The sequence below is a fragment of the Anopheles arabiensis genome, chromosome 3 (assembly GCF_016920715.1).
Source record: "Anopheles arabiensis isolate DONGOLA chromosome 3, AaraD3, whole genome shotgun sequence".
Classification (NCBI taxonomy): domain Eukaryota; kingdom Metazoa; phylum Arthropoda; class Insecta; order Diptera; family Culicidae; genus Anopheles; species Anopheles arabiensis.
This window is the reverse complement of record NC_053518.1, coordinates 28,205,649-28,222,337: the sequence shown is the minus strand read 5'-3', so window position 1 is coordinate 28,222,337 and position 16,689 is coordinate 28,205,649. Positions and strand designations below refer to the sequence as shown.

The window sequence follows — 16,689 nt, the reverse complement described above, 5'->3', positions numbered from 1 at the left end:
AGCAAACGTTCGTTTGCCGGCGTTTTTGTTTGACTGCTTTCCCTCACCCAATCGTGTCTCCAACCAACCCCCAAACCCCTAGCGAGCGCCCTATTATCTAATCAAATGCTTTCCAATTGTTTACCGCCCATGACATGAAGTACATGATAACATGAAGTAGCTACAACTCTACTGGTGGTTACTCTTATCTAGATGACTGGGCTAGATGACTTATCTAGATGTGGGAATCTGCCCTACTAGATTGCTAAAGTGTAGATGGTTCTCAACATCTTTCCTTAATACACTTTCGTTTGAATAGCGAAAAGACCTCAGTACCTCAGTGATTGGCTTTGAATGAACTCATAAAATCGATAACGATGGGTTTGCAAAAAAGCGAATTGTCATCGATTGAGATATGAGTCGTCGTGATTTACGGTATGATTACACGTCTGTTTACAAATACTTCATTAAGCCTAATGAGCGATTGGGCTGCAACCGGGACGCTGATACTGCTGATGAGACCTGCCCATTCTGTTTTTCACCTGCATCTGGTCAGTGACAATGCTTATATACCTTTCTACACATTTTATCAGTTTTTGTAACGGTATGCGTTTTAAAAACGCATCCCGATGGTCGGCAAGAACTACAAATCATAACCAACGCCAGTTTATCGCTGACTTCAGAGTGTACAAGGCGCTTCGTAAACGAAACCCCCAGTCGCAACGATGCCAAAACCTGTGTTATACACGGTTCGTCTGAGCCCACCGTGCCGTGCGGTGGAGCTGACGGCAAAAGCGCTTGGATTGGAGTTAGAGCGCAAGCTTGTGAACTTACTTGCTGGGGAAAATTTGACACCTGAGTTCTTGAAGGTATAGCACGTGTTTGTAGAGGAGATGAAGATAACCCTGCTGCTACTGGTATTTGCTATTACAGCTCAATCCTAAGCATACGATCCCCGTGCTGGACGATAATGGGACGATCATCAGCGAAAGCCACGCGATCATGATCTATCTCGTGCGTAAGTACGGCCAGGGCGAAGGGAAGGATGCGCTGTACCCAACGGACATTGTCGAGCAGGCTCGGGTCAATGAGGCACTGCACTTCGAGTCCGGTGTGCTGTTTGCTCGGTTGCGATTCATTACCGTAGGTTTCGGCAGGAAGACCCTTATGTTGAAGCCCACAAGTAATGAGGAAGTCATTTTATGTATCTACACATATAGGAGTTGGCAATTTTTGGACGCAAACCAGAAATTCCGGAAGATCGCATCGAGTACGTCCGGAAGGCGTACCGGTTGCTGGAAGACTCGCTGCAGACCGATTACGTAGCCGGCTCACGTATGACGATCGCTGACCTGAGCTGCATTTCCTCGGTCGCCTCTATGGTGGGCTTTATCCCAATGGAAAGGTCCGAGTTCCCGCGAGTGCACGGGTGGATGGAGCGGCTGAAGCAGTTGCCGTACTATGAGGAGATCAACGGTGCCGGTGCCACAGAGCTGGCCGAGTTCATTGTGAATATGTTGGCGAAGAATGCAAAACTGTAACAGGTTCAAGCTATTCGCGGTAGTTAACTAGTCAAATAAAGTGTAGAATTTAAAGCACCAAGTAACGTGTTTCTTGTGCATAAAAAACAGGAATTCGCTTCTGCTTTTATGTACGAAGTACGAAGAACCGGAATGAGTATGAAATAAATTCGCCGACACGCACACAACAACACCATCCCCAAGTAATGCTTTATCTCGGGCCCTTCCAACGAACACAGTCGCACATCCGAAGCATGGGGCGTTTGCTATGCTTGGGGTCGATGCTACAGACATCCACAGCCAATCATCAGTTGGGGTGTGTCTCTTGAACGTGTACGGTGTGTGTCCATCCAGTTTTTAGTTCGCTGCGAAAATGTCCAAGCTTGTACTGTACACCCTGCACCTTAGCCCACCGTGCCGTGCCGTGGAGCTGGCGGCCAAAGCGTTGGGCTTGGAGCTGGAGCAGAAGACCATTAATCTGCTGACGGGTGACCATTTGAAGCCGGAATTTGTGAAGGTACGTAATGGGATTGAGAGAGAAAGTTAGAAAGAAAGCGATTGGTATGCATTACATTACCCTTACGTGCACAGCTAAACCCGCAACATACGATCCCGGTGCTGGATGACAACGGTACGATCATCACCGAGAGCCACGCGATCATGATCTATCTGGTGACGAAGTATGGCAAAGATGATAGCCTCTATCCAAAAGACCCCGTCAAGCAGGCCCGTGTAAATTCGGCCCTGCACTTCGAGTCCGGCGTACTGTTCGCCCGGATGAGATTCATTTTGTAAGTGACGTGACCTGTTTTCCCTTAAAAAGACTGAGACCGGTTCCAGTTCCAGCATAACGCCAAGCATTTTCCAACCCCTTCCACAGGAACGTATCCTATTCTTCGGCAAATCGGACATCCCCGAGGATCGCGTTGAGTACGTGCAGAAATCGTACGAGCTGCTGGAGGACACACTGGTGGACGACTTTGTCGCCGGACCGAGCATGACGATTGCCGACTTTAGCTGCATTTCCACGATCTCGAGCATTATGGGTGTGGTGCCGTTGGAGCAGTCGAAGCATCCCCGGATCTACGCGTGGATCGATCGGCTGAAGCAGCTGCCCTACTACGAGGAAGCGAACGGTGGCGGAGGCACCGATCTGGGCAAGTTTGTGCTAGCCAAAAAGGAGGAGAATGCTAAGGCTTAAAAAGGTGCGAGAGACCAAACGATTATTATGAGTTAAATTTGGAAGCATTTGGAATAAAGATAAATAAAAAAAGTAAGAAGCAGTCATTGTTATCAGTAGTTTCATGACTTCACAGTAAAACATAAGAAAGAGCATCCGAAAATAGAAAAGACAAAAAGTAAAATAAAACAGTGAAGAAAGAAAAAAAAGATGATTACGAGATGAAACAAAGACTGATAATCATATACAGTAAAACATAGAAAAAGCATCCAAGCATTGACGAGTCATGAGCGAAAAAAAAATAGAATACAATAAAGAAAGATAAGAAAGGAATAAAAAGAGAAATGTTACTAAGAATTGATAAGTATGTAATAAAACGCAAGAAGAATATAAAAAATAGTAATGAGAAAGGGCAAACAAGTTAAGTGCACTGAATACAGATAATAAAATACATAAAAGGAAGCAAATCAAAACATGACAAACAGAAATAATGGCCAGTTGTGCGGGAGACGAAAAAAAAGCAGCAAAGATTAAAAACAAATTATCAAACACTTGCAAAAACAGACACACATACACACATAAAACAGATAATAAAAGCAAACGTTCGTTTGCCGGCGTTTTGTTTGACTGCTTTCCCTCACCCAATCGTGTCTCCAACCAACCCCCAAACCCCTAGCGAGCGCCCTATTATCTAATCAAATGCTTTCCAATTGTTTACCGCCCATGACATGAAGTACATGATAACATGAAGTAGCTACAACTCTACTGGTGGTTACTCTTATCTAGATGACTGGGCTAGATGACTTATCTAGATGTGGGAATCTGCCCTACTAGATTGCTAAAGTGTAGATGGTTCTCAACATCTTTCCTTAATACACTTTCGTTTGAATAGCGAAAAGACCTCAGTACCTCAGTGATTGGCTTTGAATGAACTCATAAAATCGATAACGATGGGTTTGCAAAAAAGCGAATTGTCATCGATTGAGATATGAGTCGTCGTGATTTACGGTATGATTACACGTCTGTTTACAAATACTTCATTAAGCCTAATGAGCGATTGGGCTGCAACCGGGACGCTGATACTGCTGATGAGACCTGCCCATTCTGTTTTTCACCTGCATCTGGTCAGTGACAATGCTTATATACCTTTCTACACATTTTATCAGTTTTTGTAACGGTATGCGTTTTAAAAACGCATCCCGATGGTCGGCAAGAACTACAAATCATAACCAACGCCAGTTTATCGCTGACTTCAGAGTGTACAAGGCGCTTCGTAGACGAAACCCCCAGTCGCAACGATGCCAAAACCTGTGTTATACACGGTTCGTCTGAGCCCACCGTGCCGTGCGGTGGAGCTGACGGCAAAAGCGCTTGGATTGGAGTTAGAGCGCAAGCTTGTGAACTTACTTGCTGGGGAAAATTTGACACCTGAGTTCTTGAAGGTATAGCACGTGTTTGTAGAGGAGATGAAGATAACCCTGCTGCTACTGGTATTTGCTATTACAGCTCAATCCTAAGCATACGATCCCCGTGCTGGACGATAATGGGACGATCATCAGCGAAAGCCACGCGATCATGATCTATCTCGTGCGTAAGTACGGCCAGGGCGAAGGGAAGGATGCGCTGTACCCAACGGACATTGTCGAGCAGGCTCGGGTCAATGAGGCACTGCACTTCGAGTCCGGTGTGCTGTTTGCTCGGTTGCGATTCATTACCGTAGGTTTCGGCAGGAAGACCCTTATGTTGAAGCCCACAAGTAATGAGGAAGTCATTTTATGTATCTACACATATAGGAGTTGGCAATTTTTGGACGCAAACCAGAAATTCCGGAAGATCGCATCGAGTACGTCCGGAAGGCGTACCGGTTGCTGGAAGACTCGCTGCAGACCGATTACGTAGCCGGCTCACGTATGACGATCGCTGACCTGAGCTGCATTTCCTCGGTCGCCTCTATGGTGGGCTTTATCCCAATGGAAAGGTCCGAGTTCCCGCGAGTGCACGGGTGGATGGAGCGGCTGAAGCAGTTGCCGTACTATGAGGAGATCAACGGTGCCGGTGCCACAGAGCTGGCCGAGTTCATTGTGAATATGTTGGCGAAGAATGCAAAACTGTAACAGGTTCAAGCTATTCGCGGTAGTTAACTAGTCAAATAAAGTGTAGAATTTAAAGCACCAAGTAACGTGTTTCTTGTGCATAAAAAACAGGAATTCGCTTCTGCTTTTATGTACGAAGTACGAAGAACCGGAATGAGTATGAAATAAATTCGCCGACACGCACACAACAACACCATCCCCAAGTAATGCTTTATCTCGGGCCCTTCCAACGAACACAGTCGCACATCCGAAGCATGGGGCGTTTGCTATGCTTGGGGTCGATGCTACAGACATCCACAGCCAATCATCAGTTGGGGTGTGTCTCTTGAACGTGTACGGTGTGTGTCCATCCAGTTTTTAGTTCGCTGCGAAAATGTCCAAGCTTGTACTGTACACCCTGCACCTTAGCCCACCGTGCCGTGCCGTGGAGCTGGCGGCCAAAGCGTTGGGCTTGGAGCTGGAGCAGAAGACCATTAATCTGCTGACGGGTGACCATTTGAAGCCGGAATTTGTGAAGGTACGTAATGGGATTGAGAGAGAAAGTTAGAAAGAAAGCGATTGGTATGCATTACATTACCCTTACGTGCACAGCTAAACCCGCAACATACGATCCCGGTGCTGGATGACAACGGTACGATCATCACCGAGAGCCACGCGATCATGATCTATCTGGTGACGAAGTATGGCAAAGATGATAGCCTCTATCCAAAAGACCCCGTCAAGCAGGCCCGTGTAAATTCGGCCCTGCACTTCGAGTCCGGCGTACTGTTCGCCCGGATGAGATTCATTTTTGTAAGTGACGTGACCTGTTTTCCCTTAAAAAGACTGAGACCGGTTCCAGTTCCAGCATAACGCCAAGCATTTTCCAACCCCTTCCACAGGAACGTATCCTATTCTTCGGCAAATCGGACATCCCCGAGGATCGCGTTGAGTACGTGCAGAAATCGTACGAGCTGCTGGAGGACACACTGGTGGACGACTTTGTCGCCGGACCGAGCATGACGATTGCCGACTTTAGCTGCATTTCCACGATCTCGAGCATTATGGGTGTGGTGCCGTTGGAGCAGTCGAAGCATCCCCGGATCTACGCGTGGATCGATCGGCTGAAGCAGCTGCCCTACTACGAGGAAGCGAACGGTGGCGGAGGCACCGATCTGGGCAAGTTTGTGCTAGCCAAAAAGGAGGAGAATGCTAAGGCTTAAAAAGGTGCGAGAGACCAAACGATTATTATGAGTTAAATTTGGAAGCATTTGGAATAAAGATAAATAAAAAAAGTAAGAAGCAGTCATTGTTATCAGTAGTTTCATGACTTCACAGTAAAACATAAGAAAGAGCATCCGAAAATAGAAAAGACAAAAAGTAAAATAAAACAGTGAAGAAAGAAAAAAAAGATGATTACGAGATGAAACAAAGACTGATAATCATATACAGTAAAACATAGAAAAAGCATCCAAGCATTGACGAGTCATGAGCGAAAAAAAAAATAGAATACAATAAAGAAAGATAAGAAAGGAATAAAAAGAGAAATGTTACTAAGAATTGATAAGTATGTAATAAAACGCAAGAAGAATATAAAAAATAGTAATGAGAAAGGGCAAACAAGTTAAGTGCACTGAATACAGATAATAAAATACATAAAAGGAAGCAAATCAAAACATGACAAACAGAAATAATGGCCAGTTGTGCGGGAGACGAAAAAAAAGCAGCAAAGATTAAAAACAAATTATCAAACACTTGCAAAAACAGACACACATACACACATAAAACAGATAATAAAAGCAAACGTTCGTTTGCCGGCGTTTTTGTTTGACTGCTTTCCCTCACCCAATCGTGTCTCCAACCAACCCCCAAACCCCTAGCGAGCGCCCTATTATCTAATCAAATGCTTTCCAATTGTTTACCGCCCATGACATGAAGTACATGATAACATGAAGTAGCTACAACTCTACTGGTGGTTACTCTTATCTAGATGACTGGGCTAGATGACTTATCTAGATGTGGGAATCTGCCCTACTAGATTGCTAAAGTGTAGATGGTTCTCAACATCTTTCCTTAATACACTTTCGTTTGAATAGCGAAAAGACCTCAGTACCTCAGTGATTGGCTTTGAATGAACTCATAAAATCGATAACGATGGGTTTGCAAAAAAAGCGAATTGTCATCGATTGAGATATGAGTCGTCGTGATTTACGGTATGATTACACGTCTGTTTACAAATACTTCATTAAGCCTAATGAGCGATTGGGCTGCAACCGGGACGCTGATACTGCTGATGAGACCTGCCCATTCTGTTTTTCACCTGCATCTGGTCAGTGACAATGCTTATATACCTTTCTACACATTTTATCAGTTTTTGTAACGGTATGCGTTTTAAAAACGCATCCCGATGGTCGGCAAGAACTACAAATCATAACCAACGCCAGTTTATCGCTGACTTCAGAGTGTACAAGGCGCTTCGTAGACGAAACCCCCAGTCGCAACGATGCCAAAACCTGTGTTATACACGGTTCGTCTGAGCCCACCGTGCCGTGCGGTGGAGCTGACGGCAAAAGCGCTTGGATTGGAGTTAGAGCGCAAGCTTGTGAACTTACTTGCTGGGGAAAATTTGACACCTGAGTTCTTGAAGGTATAGCACGTGTTTGTAGAGGAGATGAAGATAACCCTGCTGCTACTGGTATTTGCTATTACAGCTCAATCCTAAGCATACGATCCCCGTGCTGGACGATAATGGGACGATCATCAGCGAAAGCCACGCGATCATGATCTATCTCGTGCGTAAGTACGGCCAGGGCGAAGGGAAGGATGCGCTGTACCCAACGGACATTGTCGAGCAGGCTCGGGTCAATGAGGCACTGCACTTCGAGTCCGGTGTGCTGTTTGCTCGGTTGCGATTCATTACCGTAGGTTTCGGCAGGAAGACCCTTATGTTGAAGCCCACAAGTAATGAGGAAGTCATTTTATGTATCTACACATATAGGAGTTGGCAATTTTTGGACGCAAACCAGAAATTCCGGAAGATCGCATCGAGTACGTCCGGAAGGCGTACCGGTTGCTGGAAGACTCGCTGCAGACCGATTACGTAGCCGGCTCACGTATGACGATCGCTGACCTGAGCTGCATTTCCTCGGTCGCCTCTATGGTGGGCTTTATCCCAATGGAAAGGTCCGAGTTCCCGCGAGTGCACGGGTGGATGGAGCGGCTGAAGCAGTTGCCGTACTATGAGGAGATCAACGGTGCCGGTGCCACAGAGCTGGCCGAGTTCATTGTGAATATGTTGGCGAAGAATGCAAAACTGTAACAGGTTCAAGCTATTCGCGGTAGTTAACTAGTCAAATAAAGTGTAGAATTTAAAGCACCAAGTAACGTGTTTCTTGTGCATAAAAAACAGGAATTCGCTTCTGCTTTTATGTACGAAGTACGAAGAACCGGAATGAGTATGAAATAAATTCGCCGACACGCACACAACAACACCATCCCCAAGTAATGCTTTATCTCGGGCCCTTCCAACGAACACAGTCGCACATCCGAAGCATGGGGCGTTTGCTATGCTTGGGGTCGATGCTACAGACATCCACAGCCAATCATCAGTTGGGGTGTGTCTCTTGAACGTGTACGGTGTGTGTCCATCCAGTTTTTAGTTCGCTGCGAAAATGTCCAAGCTTGTACTGTACACCCTGCACCTTAGCCCACCGTGCCGTGCCGTGGAGCTGGCGGCCAAAGCGTTGGGCTTGGAGCTGGAGCAGAAGACCATTAATCTGCTGACGGGTGACCATTTGAAGCCGGAATTTGTGAAGGTACGTAATGGGATTGAGAGAGAAAGTTAGAAAGAAAGCGATTGGTATGCATTACATTACCCTTACGTGCACAGCTAAACCCGCAACATACGATCCCGGTGCTGGATGACAACGGTACGATCATCACCGAGAGCCACGCGATCATGATCTATCTGGTGACGAAGTATGGCAAAGATGATAGCCTCTATCCAAAAGACCCCGTCAAGCAGGCCCGTGTAAATTCGGCCCTGCACTTCGAGTCCGGCGTACTGTTCGCCCGGATGAGATTCATTTTTGTAAGTGACGTGACCTGTTTTCCCTTAAAAAGACTGAGACCGGTTCCAGTTCCAGCATAACGCCAAGCATTTTCCAACCCCTTCCACAGGAACGTATCCTATTCTTCGGCAAATCGGACATCCCCGAGGATCGCGTTGAGTACGTGCAGAAATCGTACGAGCTGCTGGAGGACACACTGGTGGACGACTTTGTCGCCGGACCGAGCATGACGATTGCCGACTTTAGCTGCATTTCCACGATCTCGAGCATTATGGGTGTGGTGCCGTTGGAGCAGTCGAAGCATCCCCGGATCTACGCGTGGATCGATCGGCTGAAGCAGCTGCCCTACTACGAGGAAGCGAACGGTGGCGGAGGCACCGATCTGGGCAAGTTTGTGCTAGCCAAAAAGGAGGAGAATGCTAAGGCTTAAAAAGGTGCGAGAGACCAAACGATTATTATGAGTTAAATTTGGAAGCATTTGGAATAAAGATAAATAAAAAAAGTAAGAAGCAGTCATTGTTATCAGTAGTTTCATGACTTCACAGTAAAACATAAGAAAGAGCATCCGAAAATAGAAAAGACAAAAAGTAAAATAAAACAGTGAAGAAAGAAAAAAAGATGATTACGAGATGAAACAAAGACTGATAATCATATACAGTAAAACATAGAAAAAGCATCCAAGCATTGACGAGTCATGAGCGAAAAAAAAATAGAATACAATAAAGAAAGATAAGAAAGGAATAAAAAGAGAAATGTTACTAAGAATTGATAAGTATGTAATAAAACGCAAGAAGAATATAAAAAATAGTAATGAGAAAGGGCAAACAAGTTAAGTGCACTGAATACAGATAATAAAATACATAAAAGGAAGCAAATCAAAACATGACAAACAGAAATAATGGCCAGTTGTGCGGGAGACGAAAAAAAAGCAGCAAAGATTAAAAACAAATTATCAAACACTTGCAAAAACAGACACACATACACACATAAAACAGATAATAAAAGCAAACGTTCGTTTGCCGGCGTTTTTGTTTGACTGCTTTCCCTCACCCAATCGTGTCTCCAACCAACCCCCAAACCCCTAGCGAGCGCCCTATTATCTAATCAAATGCTTTCCAATTGTTTACCGCCCGTCAAATGCAAATATTTGCCTGTGTATAAACAGACACTCACACACACACTAGTACAGCTGAAAATCGTTTGTCGTTGTGAGTAGTCAACGAAATTAATTCGCATTCCATTCGCGCATACTCTCGCCTTTTAGAATTCGCACAGAGCGTAACATTCCCATTCGAACCGTGTTGTCGTACAGATCCGTTTTTGAGCCCGAAACGCCATTCAAACGACCATGCCAAACATTAAGCTGTACACGGCCAAACTCAGCCCACCGGGCCGGTCGGTCGAGCTGACAGCAAAGGCGCTCGGGCTGGAGCTCGACATCGTGCCGATCAATCTGCTCGCGCAGGAACATCTGACGGAAGCGTTCCGGAAGCTGAACCCGCAGCACACCATCCCGCTGATCGACGACAACGGGACGATCGTATGGGACAGCCACGCCATCAATGTGTATCTGGTGAGCAAGTACGGCAAGCCCGAGGGCGACAGTTTGTATCCGTCGGATGTGGTGCAACGGTCGAAGGTTAACGCGGCGCTACACTTCGATTCGGGCGTTCTGTTTGCCCGGTTCCGGTTCTATTTGGTAAGGCTTTTAGGATGCGTAGTGAAGCTGTATGTGACTCATTTAAAAGGTTGTTCTTACATTAGGAACCAATACTGTACTACGGAGCGACCGAGACACCGCAGGAAAAGATCGACAATCTGTACCGCGCGTACGAGCTGCTGAATGACACGCTGGTCGACGAGTACATCGTGGGCAACGAGATGACACTGGCCGATCTGAGCTGCATCGCCAGCATTGCTTCGATGCATGCGATCTTCCCGATCGATGCCGGCAAGTATCCGAGGCTGGCCGGTTGGGTCGAACGCCTTGCCAAGCTGCCGTACTACGAGGCAACGAATCGGGCGGGTGCGGAAGAGCTCGCTCAGCTGTACCGTGCCAAGTTGGAGGAAAACCGCAGCAAAGCCAAGTGAACGTGATCTGGTTGAGCGATAAAACAGCTACCAAATATGCTCTCTCAATTTGCATCACTTTCTTTGCGTAATAGTACTTTTAGTGTCGACGTCACAATTTTGTAATGCTCAATGTATGCTAATAAAAAGAAAACGGCGTCTCCAAATAATGACATGCAGTATTTGATGTTTGCTTTACACGCTATTTGATAAAGAGATCGCCTCTCCTCTCACTACTACCGACACACTCGCACCGAACGAGTGTTAATTCAAACCCACTGTGTAGCCATTAGAACGACGAACGTTCGATTAGAAACGCTCGAACCGCTCAACACGACGGAGCCATGGCGACGAACCCCATCATCAAGCTCTACACGGCGAAACTAAGCCCGCCGGGTCGTGCCGTAGAACTGACTGCCAAGCTGCTCGGCCTGTCCCTAGACATCGTCCCAATCAATCTGCTCGCCGGTGATCATCGGACGGACGAGTTTCTGCGCCTTAATCCGCAGCACACAATCCCGGTGATTGACGATGGTGGTGTGATCGTGCGGGACAGTCACGCCATCATCATCTATTTGGTGCAGAAGTACGGAAAGGATGGTCAAACCCTCTATCCGGAAGATCCAATCGCTCGGGCGAAGGTAAACGCCGGCCTGCACTTCGATTCGGGCGTGCTATTCTCTCGGTTGCGGTTCTATTTCGTAAGTTTTGTTTGTTTTTGGCATGCAAAAAGAACATGTTGTGTAATAATGGGCGTTTATGTTTCCCTCCAGGAACCGATACTGTACGAAGGATCGGCGGAAGTGCTGCAGGACAAAATCGACTACATGAAGAAAGGGTACGAGCTGCTGAACGACGCCCTGGTGGAGGATTACATTGCGGGAAGCTCACTTACGCTGGCCGATGTTAGCTGCATCGCAACGATTGCGACGATGGAGGAGTTCTTCCCGATGGATCGCTCCCGCTATCCGGCGCTGGTGGCGTGGATTGAACGACTCAGTCGTACCCTGCCTGACTACGACCAGCTTAACCAGGAAGGGGCGGTAGAGTTTGCAGAAATCTGTGAATCAATGAGGCTTAAAAATGGGGCGTCGGTCGCTGCGAAGTAAAGCCACGATTCCAAGGGTTTTGACCACTTCACGGGGAATTGCTGTCCCATAGTGACTTAAGCCAAACGCGCACGCACACATGCACAAGCAAAAAGATTTGGAGTTTGTTTATGATTCTTGTCGGTTCCGCCCGGCCGCCCTGTTTTGCGGCTTTTCAATGTCACCAACACACATGCACGGAGGAATTCTATTGCTGCAGCATCTACGTTTATTTGGTAGCATATAAACCGAAAAAAAATATAAAAAAAACAAGCAGCGAATGAAATTGACATTTCTAAATAAAGTTCTCCTGAAATGTAAACAAACAGTTTGTACCTGTACTGAAAAGAATTCTGGAATGCTTTCATGCTCTTATCGGCGATTATCAACATACAAACACATACTTGTAAGGTAAGATTAAGCCCGAGAACGCTCAGTTTGGTGCTAGAATTCCTCCGCAACGGATACTAGAGCAGCTTAAGCAGCGCCATCTTCGTCCCTCACTTCACAGCGTAGAGTAAGTTCCACTGCCTACTGCGCTTCTAGTTACCATCACTACCACCACCACCGCTGTTTTTGCTACCAAGCGTCTGCATCAGCTCTCCGGCCGCTTTAAGCCCCCGTCCCATCACCTCCCCGTAGTACGGCAACTTCGACAACCGTTCCATCCAGGCGAACGTTTTGGGGAACTCTTCCGCCGACGGTTTCAGCATCAGGTGCAGTGTGGCCACACTGCTCACGCAGCTCAGATCCGCAATGGTCAGCTGATCGCCGGCCACATACTCCGACTGTAGCATCCTCTCCAGCCGCTGCAGCCCTTCCAGCGCACGCTGCAGGTTCTCCTCCGGTATCGCACTCTTGCCCAGCACGGTCAGATTGTCCGTGCAGAAGCGGAGCCGCGCGAACAGGATCGAACTCTCGAAGAAGAGGGCCGCATTGATGCGGGCCTGCTGCTCGTACTCGTCCGTGTAGAGGCCGGAGTCGGCACCGTAACGGCGCGCCAGATAGATCATGATGGCGTGGCTATCCCACAGCACGAATCCGTTGTCGTCCAGCGTTGGAATCGTTTGGACGGGGTTTAGCTTCTTGAACTCGTCGCTCATATGCTGACCCTTGAAGACGTTCATCTCGCTGGACAAGGAGAAGAGTAAAAAGAAGACAGAAGGCCGCATTAGTTTTACGACACATGTGAAAAGGCGACTCCTCTTCTTCAGTGGCTTACCGAACATCGACGTCAAGGTTCAACGCCTTCACGGTCAGCTCGACCGCACGGCCGGCGGGACTAATCGTGTGCGTGTACAGGACCGGCTTGCTCGACATCTCGAATGGAACTGAAGAGCGTCCCCCCACGAAAAAGTCAAACGGTCGAAGATGACCTGCTGCGTCCTCTCCTCTCTTTTGGCAGAGTTTATACGAGGCCCTTTTGTCGGACTTTGACCTTGAGAGCATACTTTCGGAGAGCGAAACCGGCGTTTGTTCTCATTTTTGTGTGTGTGCTGGATTTAAGGCCATTTGACGTAATCTTAATCGAAGGTGGAAATATCAAACCCCTTCCCAAACCCCACCTTAATGACGGTGTGGAACAAATCGATAACGTAGTGTGTGTCACGCCTAATTTGGGCCCAGTACTTCTGAACTGCTGACTCATTGCGAGTGCTATTTATGAAGAGCTAACATGCTGGACATAAATAAGTTATAGAATAGACCGACGGCCTTGATAGACCGTGGTGGGGACACATAATAATTCAAAGTGCATCACGAGATGAGCTTTAATTGGATCAAGTTTCGACTAGACTTTTCACCCCACTTTTAACCGCAAATTCTTCTCCTAGGGAGGTCTCGTTTAGGGTTGTGCTTCATGGATCTTTCGTAAATCGAAGTGAATCGAATCTTAAATCGATACTCCAAAGATTCATGAATTACTAAAGTTACAAGAATATCTAAAGATTCATGAATAATTGAATATTTTTATGAATCTTTTAAGATTAATATGAATCTCAAAAACTCATTAATCTCTTTGAAAACATGAATAGCTTAGGATTTATGAATCTCTACCGATTCATGAATATCTAAAAGCGTCAATCTGATCTTCGGCTGGGGCTACTCATGGGTCGCAATAATGCAGCATTTGGCAATCGTTTCGATTCGTTTGATAAGAAGAATTTTAGAATCTATTTCAATCGCTTATCGATGCACCTAACTAAAATCAAAACAAGGACAAACTTTAGATGCATAACGCATCAGAAGTTTGAATTTCTAAACATTAATAAATCTTTAGATATCCGTGCATTTTTGAAATTCCATGAATTTTAAGAGATTAATGATTCATTAGATTCATGAACATTTAGAGATTCATGAATCTTTAGAGATATATGTAGATTTAGAAGGTTCAAGAGGAAGAATTACAAAAAATAAAAATTTCGATTCGATTCACTTTTAAGACTCATTAGGATTCAATCATCTAAATCAGTGTTACCCATCTCTAGTCTCATCTCTTCCTTTCCATAGTTTCATTTGACTGAAAATCGCATCTATTCGCGATTGATTTCAATCAGTGTAGCAACAGCATCCTCAACGACGAGATGACGACTTCTCCGGCCATGATTCTGTACTACGACGAGGTCAGTCCACCGGTTCGGGGCGTCCTGCTAGCGATTGCAGCACTCGGTGTGAAGGACCGCATCAAGCTCGAGTACATCGATCTCTTTAAGGGTGGCCATTTAAGTAGCGATTATCTTAAGGTAGTAGAGCCCCTCGCAACGACTAGCGAATAGTTGATCTAATTTAAGCTCTCTCTCTCTCTCTCTTCAATTTCCAGATTAATCCACTGCACACGGTCCCCGTCCTACGGCACGGTGATTTAACGCTTACCGATAGTCACGCTATTTTAGTGTACCTGTGCGATACCTTTGCCCCACCAGGGCACATGCTAGCCCTGCCCGACGCACTGACGCGCGCCAAAGTTTTCAACATGCTGTGCTTCAACAACGGCTGTTTGTTTCAGCGCGATGCGGAAGTTATGGTATGTAGCGCGGCTTCTAGAAACCAATTCCCTTTCTTTGCCATTTAAAACCGTTCTCTTGTGTAGCGTAAAATCTTCAGCGGTGCCATTACCGACCCATCGCAGCATCTCAAACCGATCGAGGCAGCGATCGATGCGCTGGAGCAGTTTCTGCAGCGATCGTGCTACACCGCACACGATCAGCTTTCGGTGGCAGATTTCGCGATCGTCGCGACACTCAGCACGGTGGCCATTTTTGTGCCGCTCGTGGCGGATCGTTGGCCGCGGGTATGCGAGTGGTTCGCGGTGATGGAAGCGCTGCCATACTACAACGAACAGAACCGTGTTGGGTTGGACATGTTGCGCAAACATTTAGCGGGAAAGATTAAGCTGTAGAACACGCTTCTCAAACGCTTCTATATTCATCGTAGGATTTGATTTCAGTGCACTTGTTTTTGATGTTTTATGTTCTCATTCTTCTTTATTGTGCTTGTATCGGTGCCTTGAGAATCTCTGTGGGTGAGAGTGTTGCCGATCTTCGCTTTCGCTGCGACATACACACTCGATACGTTCTGGATGTTTAATTTACAGTTTACACGACACATTCGCGGAAGCGGGAAGGAGTGTAATAATTTTGTGAGAATCTACGCTTCGCGAGGATCACACACCTGGCAGGCAAGTGTGTGAACTGTTATAAGTTATCAGAGTATCATTTGTTCCACGGAGTTTGCGTTGCTTCATACAGCGTTTGCTGCGCGTGTGGTCGTACCATCATCCCCTTTCTACCAGGATTTAAACTTTGTTAATGTTTTTTACGGCATGAGTAATATATTCACTTTAACAATAATCCGACAAATCTTGTCCGACACAATTATTCAACATTTATCTATTTCAACATGACGCACACATTTCATCTCGTTGCCGCGTTTTTGCCGGCTGGATCCTTCCAATTGATACCGGATTTCTTCACAGTTCTACGCAATTTTTGCTGCTACATAGTTAATTTCGTGATCAAGATTTGTTTTCTTCGATGAACTTGTGAGAAAAAAGGGAAAAATAATAAATGAAAAAAAAAAAACAAATAATTTGTCTCCTACCATTTCTCTCTATCCATTCTGTGACGTTAGATTTATACGCATTTAACTTCCATCCACGATGTCCACGTGATGCATGAAATCTTCGTGTATCTTCTCCTAAGCCTCCCACCAGCCAAACGCGAACATCGTTCGAGCGCTTTGAAACAGGTTTAGTACATTAGTATTATTTACAAGCGGAAATTCTATTCCTTCTGCGTTAATTCATTCCTCTTTCTCTGATGTCAAAGACAGCATGCGGTTTGCAGCTTTTTGTTTTTGTCTAAATTCATTACGTTATGTTCATGCTAATTCCTTCTAAGAGTCTCTCTATTAAAGTTGTTTCAACACTGCGTAAATATATGTATAGATATATACTATAGCCCTACTCTGTCTGTTTAACACATCATTCTAACACGCCGGCCATCTCTCTTCCAAGAAGCAGGTAATGGCTTGAAAAATATAATCTAAAAATAACAAAAAATACACAAAAAACGGTACAAAGGAACGAAAATAAAGCTAACCTTTAACACATCTGGGGAGGAGGCACAGATATGATTTACTAATGGAATTGTTGTTTTGTTGCGTTTCGCGTAATTCTCATAATTATTCCTGTTTTAGTGAGAGTTTTTTTTT

At 45.8% G+C, this 16,689-nt stretch overlaps 9 protein-coding genes across 9 annotated transcripts; 8 read left to right on the top strand and 1 right to left on the bottom strand.

Moving 5' to 3' along the window:
• Positions 1 to 644: 644 nt before the first annotated feature.
• On the top strand, positions 645 to 1,581 carry LOC120900436 (glutathione S-transferase 1-like). Its single transcript, XM_040307424.1, has 3 exons — positions 645 to 848; positions 913 to 1,122; positions 1,200 to 1,581. Exons 1-3 carry the CDS (start codon positions 705 to 707, stop codon positions 1,518 to 1,520), a joined length of 675 nt encoding a protein of 224 aa, XP_040163358.1. The 5' UTR covers positions 645 to 704; the 3' UTR covers positions 1,521 to 1,581.
• Positions 1,582 to 1,794: 213 nt separating this feature from the next.
• On the top strand, positions 1,795 to 2,798 carry LOC120900442 (glutathione S-transferase 1-like). Its single transcript, XM_040307430.1, has 3 exons — positions 1,795 to 2,016; positions 2,091 to 2,290; positions 2,358 to 2,798. Exons 1-3 carry the CDS (start codon positions 1,873 to 1,875, stop codon positions 2,698 to 2,700), a joined length of 687 nt encoding a protein of 228 aa, XP_040163364.1. The 5' UTR covers positions 1,795 to 1,872; the 3' UTR covers positions 2,701 to 2,798.
• A 1,034-nt stretch (positions 2,799 to 3,832) lies between these two features.
• On the top strand, positions 3,833 to 4,854 carry LOC120900435 (glutathione S-transferase 1-like). The gene is made up of 3 exons (XM_040307423.1): positions 3,833 to 4,121; positions 4,186 to 4,395; positions 4,473 to 4,854. Exons 1-3 carry the CDS (start codon positions 3,978 to 3,980, stop codon positions 4,791 to 4,793), a joined length of 675 nt encoding a protein of 224 aa, XP_040163357.1. The 5' UTR covers positions 3,833 to 3,977; the 3' UTR covers positions 4,794 to 4,854.
• A 212-nt stretch (positions 4,855 to 5,066) lies between these two features.
• Positions 5,067 to 8,131, top strand: LOC120899586. Its single transcript, XM_040305592.1, has 6 exons — positions 5,067 to 5,289; positions 5,364 to 5,564; positions 5,654 to 5,968; positions 7,234 to 7,398; positions 7,463 to 7,672; positions 7,750 to 8,131. The coding sequence occupies exons 1-6, from the start codon at positions 5,146 to 5,148 to the stop codon at positions 8,068 to 8,070; spliced, it is 1,356 nt and encodes a 451-aa protein (XP_040161526.1). The 5' UTR covers positions 5,067 to 5,145; the 3' UTR covers positions 8,071 to 8,131.
• A 214-nt stretch (positions 8,132 to 8,345) lies between these two features.
• LOC120900441 (glutathione S-transferase 1-like) lies at positions 8,346 to 9,349 on the top strand. Its single transcript, XM_040307429.1, has 3 exons — positions 8,346 to 8,566; positions 8,641 to 8,841; positions 8,931 to 9,349. The coding sequence occupies exons 1-3, from the start codon at positions 8,423 to 8,425 to the stop codon at positions 9,249 to 9,251; spliced, it is 666 nt and encodes a 221-aa protein (XP_040163363.1). The 5' UTR covers positions 8,346 to 8,422; the 3' UTR covers positions 9,252 to 9,349.
• Positions 9,350 to 10,076: 727 nt separating this feature from the next.
• On the top strand, positions 10,077 to 11,064 carry LOC120900433 (glutathione S-transferase 1-like). The gene is made up of 2 exons (XM_040307421.1): positions 10,077 to 10,520; positions 10,586 to 11,064. The coding sequence occupies exons 1-2, from the start codon at positions 10,170 to 10,172 to the stop codon at positions 10,910 to 10,912; spliced, it is 678 nt and encodes a 225-aa protein (XP_040163355.1). The 5' UTR covers positions 10,077 to 10,169; the 3' UTR covers positions 10,913 to 11,064.
• A 114-nt stretch (positions 11,065 to 11,178) lies between these two features.
• On the top strand, positions 11,179 to 14,277 carry LOC120900432 (glutathione S-transferase 1-like). Its single transcript, XM_040307420.1, has 3 exons — positions 11,179 to 11,592; positions 11,665 to 12,496; positions 12,567 to 14,277. The coding sequence occupies exons 1-2, from the start codon at positions 11,236 to 11,238 to the stop codon at positions 11,998 to 12,000; spliced, it is 693 nt and encodes a 230-aa protein (XP_040163354.1). The 5' UTR covers positions 11,179 to 11,235; the 3' UTR covers positions 12,001 to 12,496; positions 12,567 to 14,277.
• LOC120900431 (glutathione S-transferase 1-like) lies at positions 12,186 to 13,446 on the bottom strand. Its single transcript, XM_040307419.1, has 2 exons — positions 13,202 to 13,446; positions 12,186 to 13,110 (listed from the first exon to the last, which is right to left on the bottom strand). Exons 1-2 carry the CDS (start codon positions 13,426 to 13,428, stop codon positions 12,522 to 12,524), a joined length of 816 nt encoding a protein of 271 aa, XP_040163353.1. The 5' UTR covers positions 13,429 to 13,446; the 3' UTR covers positions 12,186 to 12,521.
• Positions 12,282 to 16,548, top strand: LOC120900440 (glutathione S-transferase E14-like). The gene is made up of 4 exons (XM_040307428.1): positions 12,282 to 12,390; positions 14,488 to 14,720; positions 14,798 to 15,001; positions 15,068 to 16,548. Exons 2-4 carry the CDS (start codon positions 14,562 to 14,564, stop codon positions 15,374 to 15,376), a joined length of 672 nt encoding a protein of 223 aa, XP_040163362.1. The 5' UTR covers positions 12,282 to 12,390; positions 14,488 to 14,561; the 3' UTR covers positions 15,377 to 16,548.
• Positions 16,549 to 16,689: the final 141 nt, after the last annotated feature.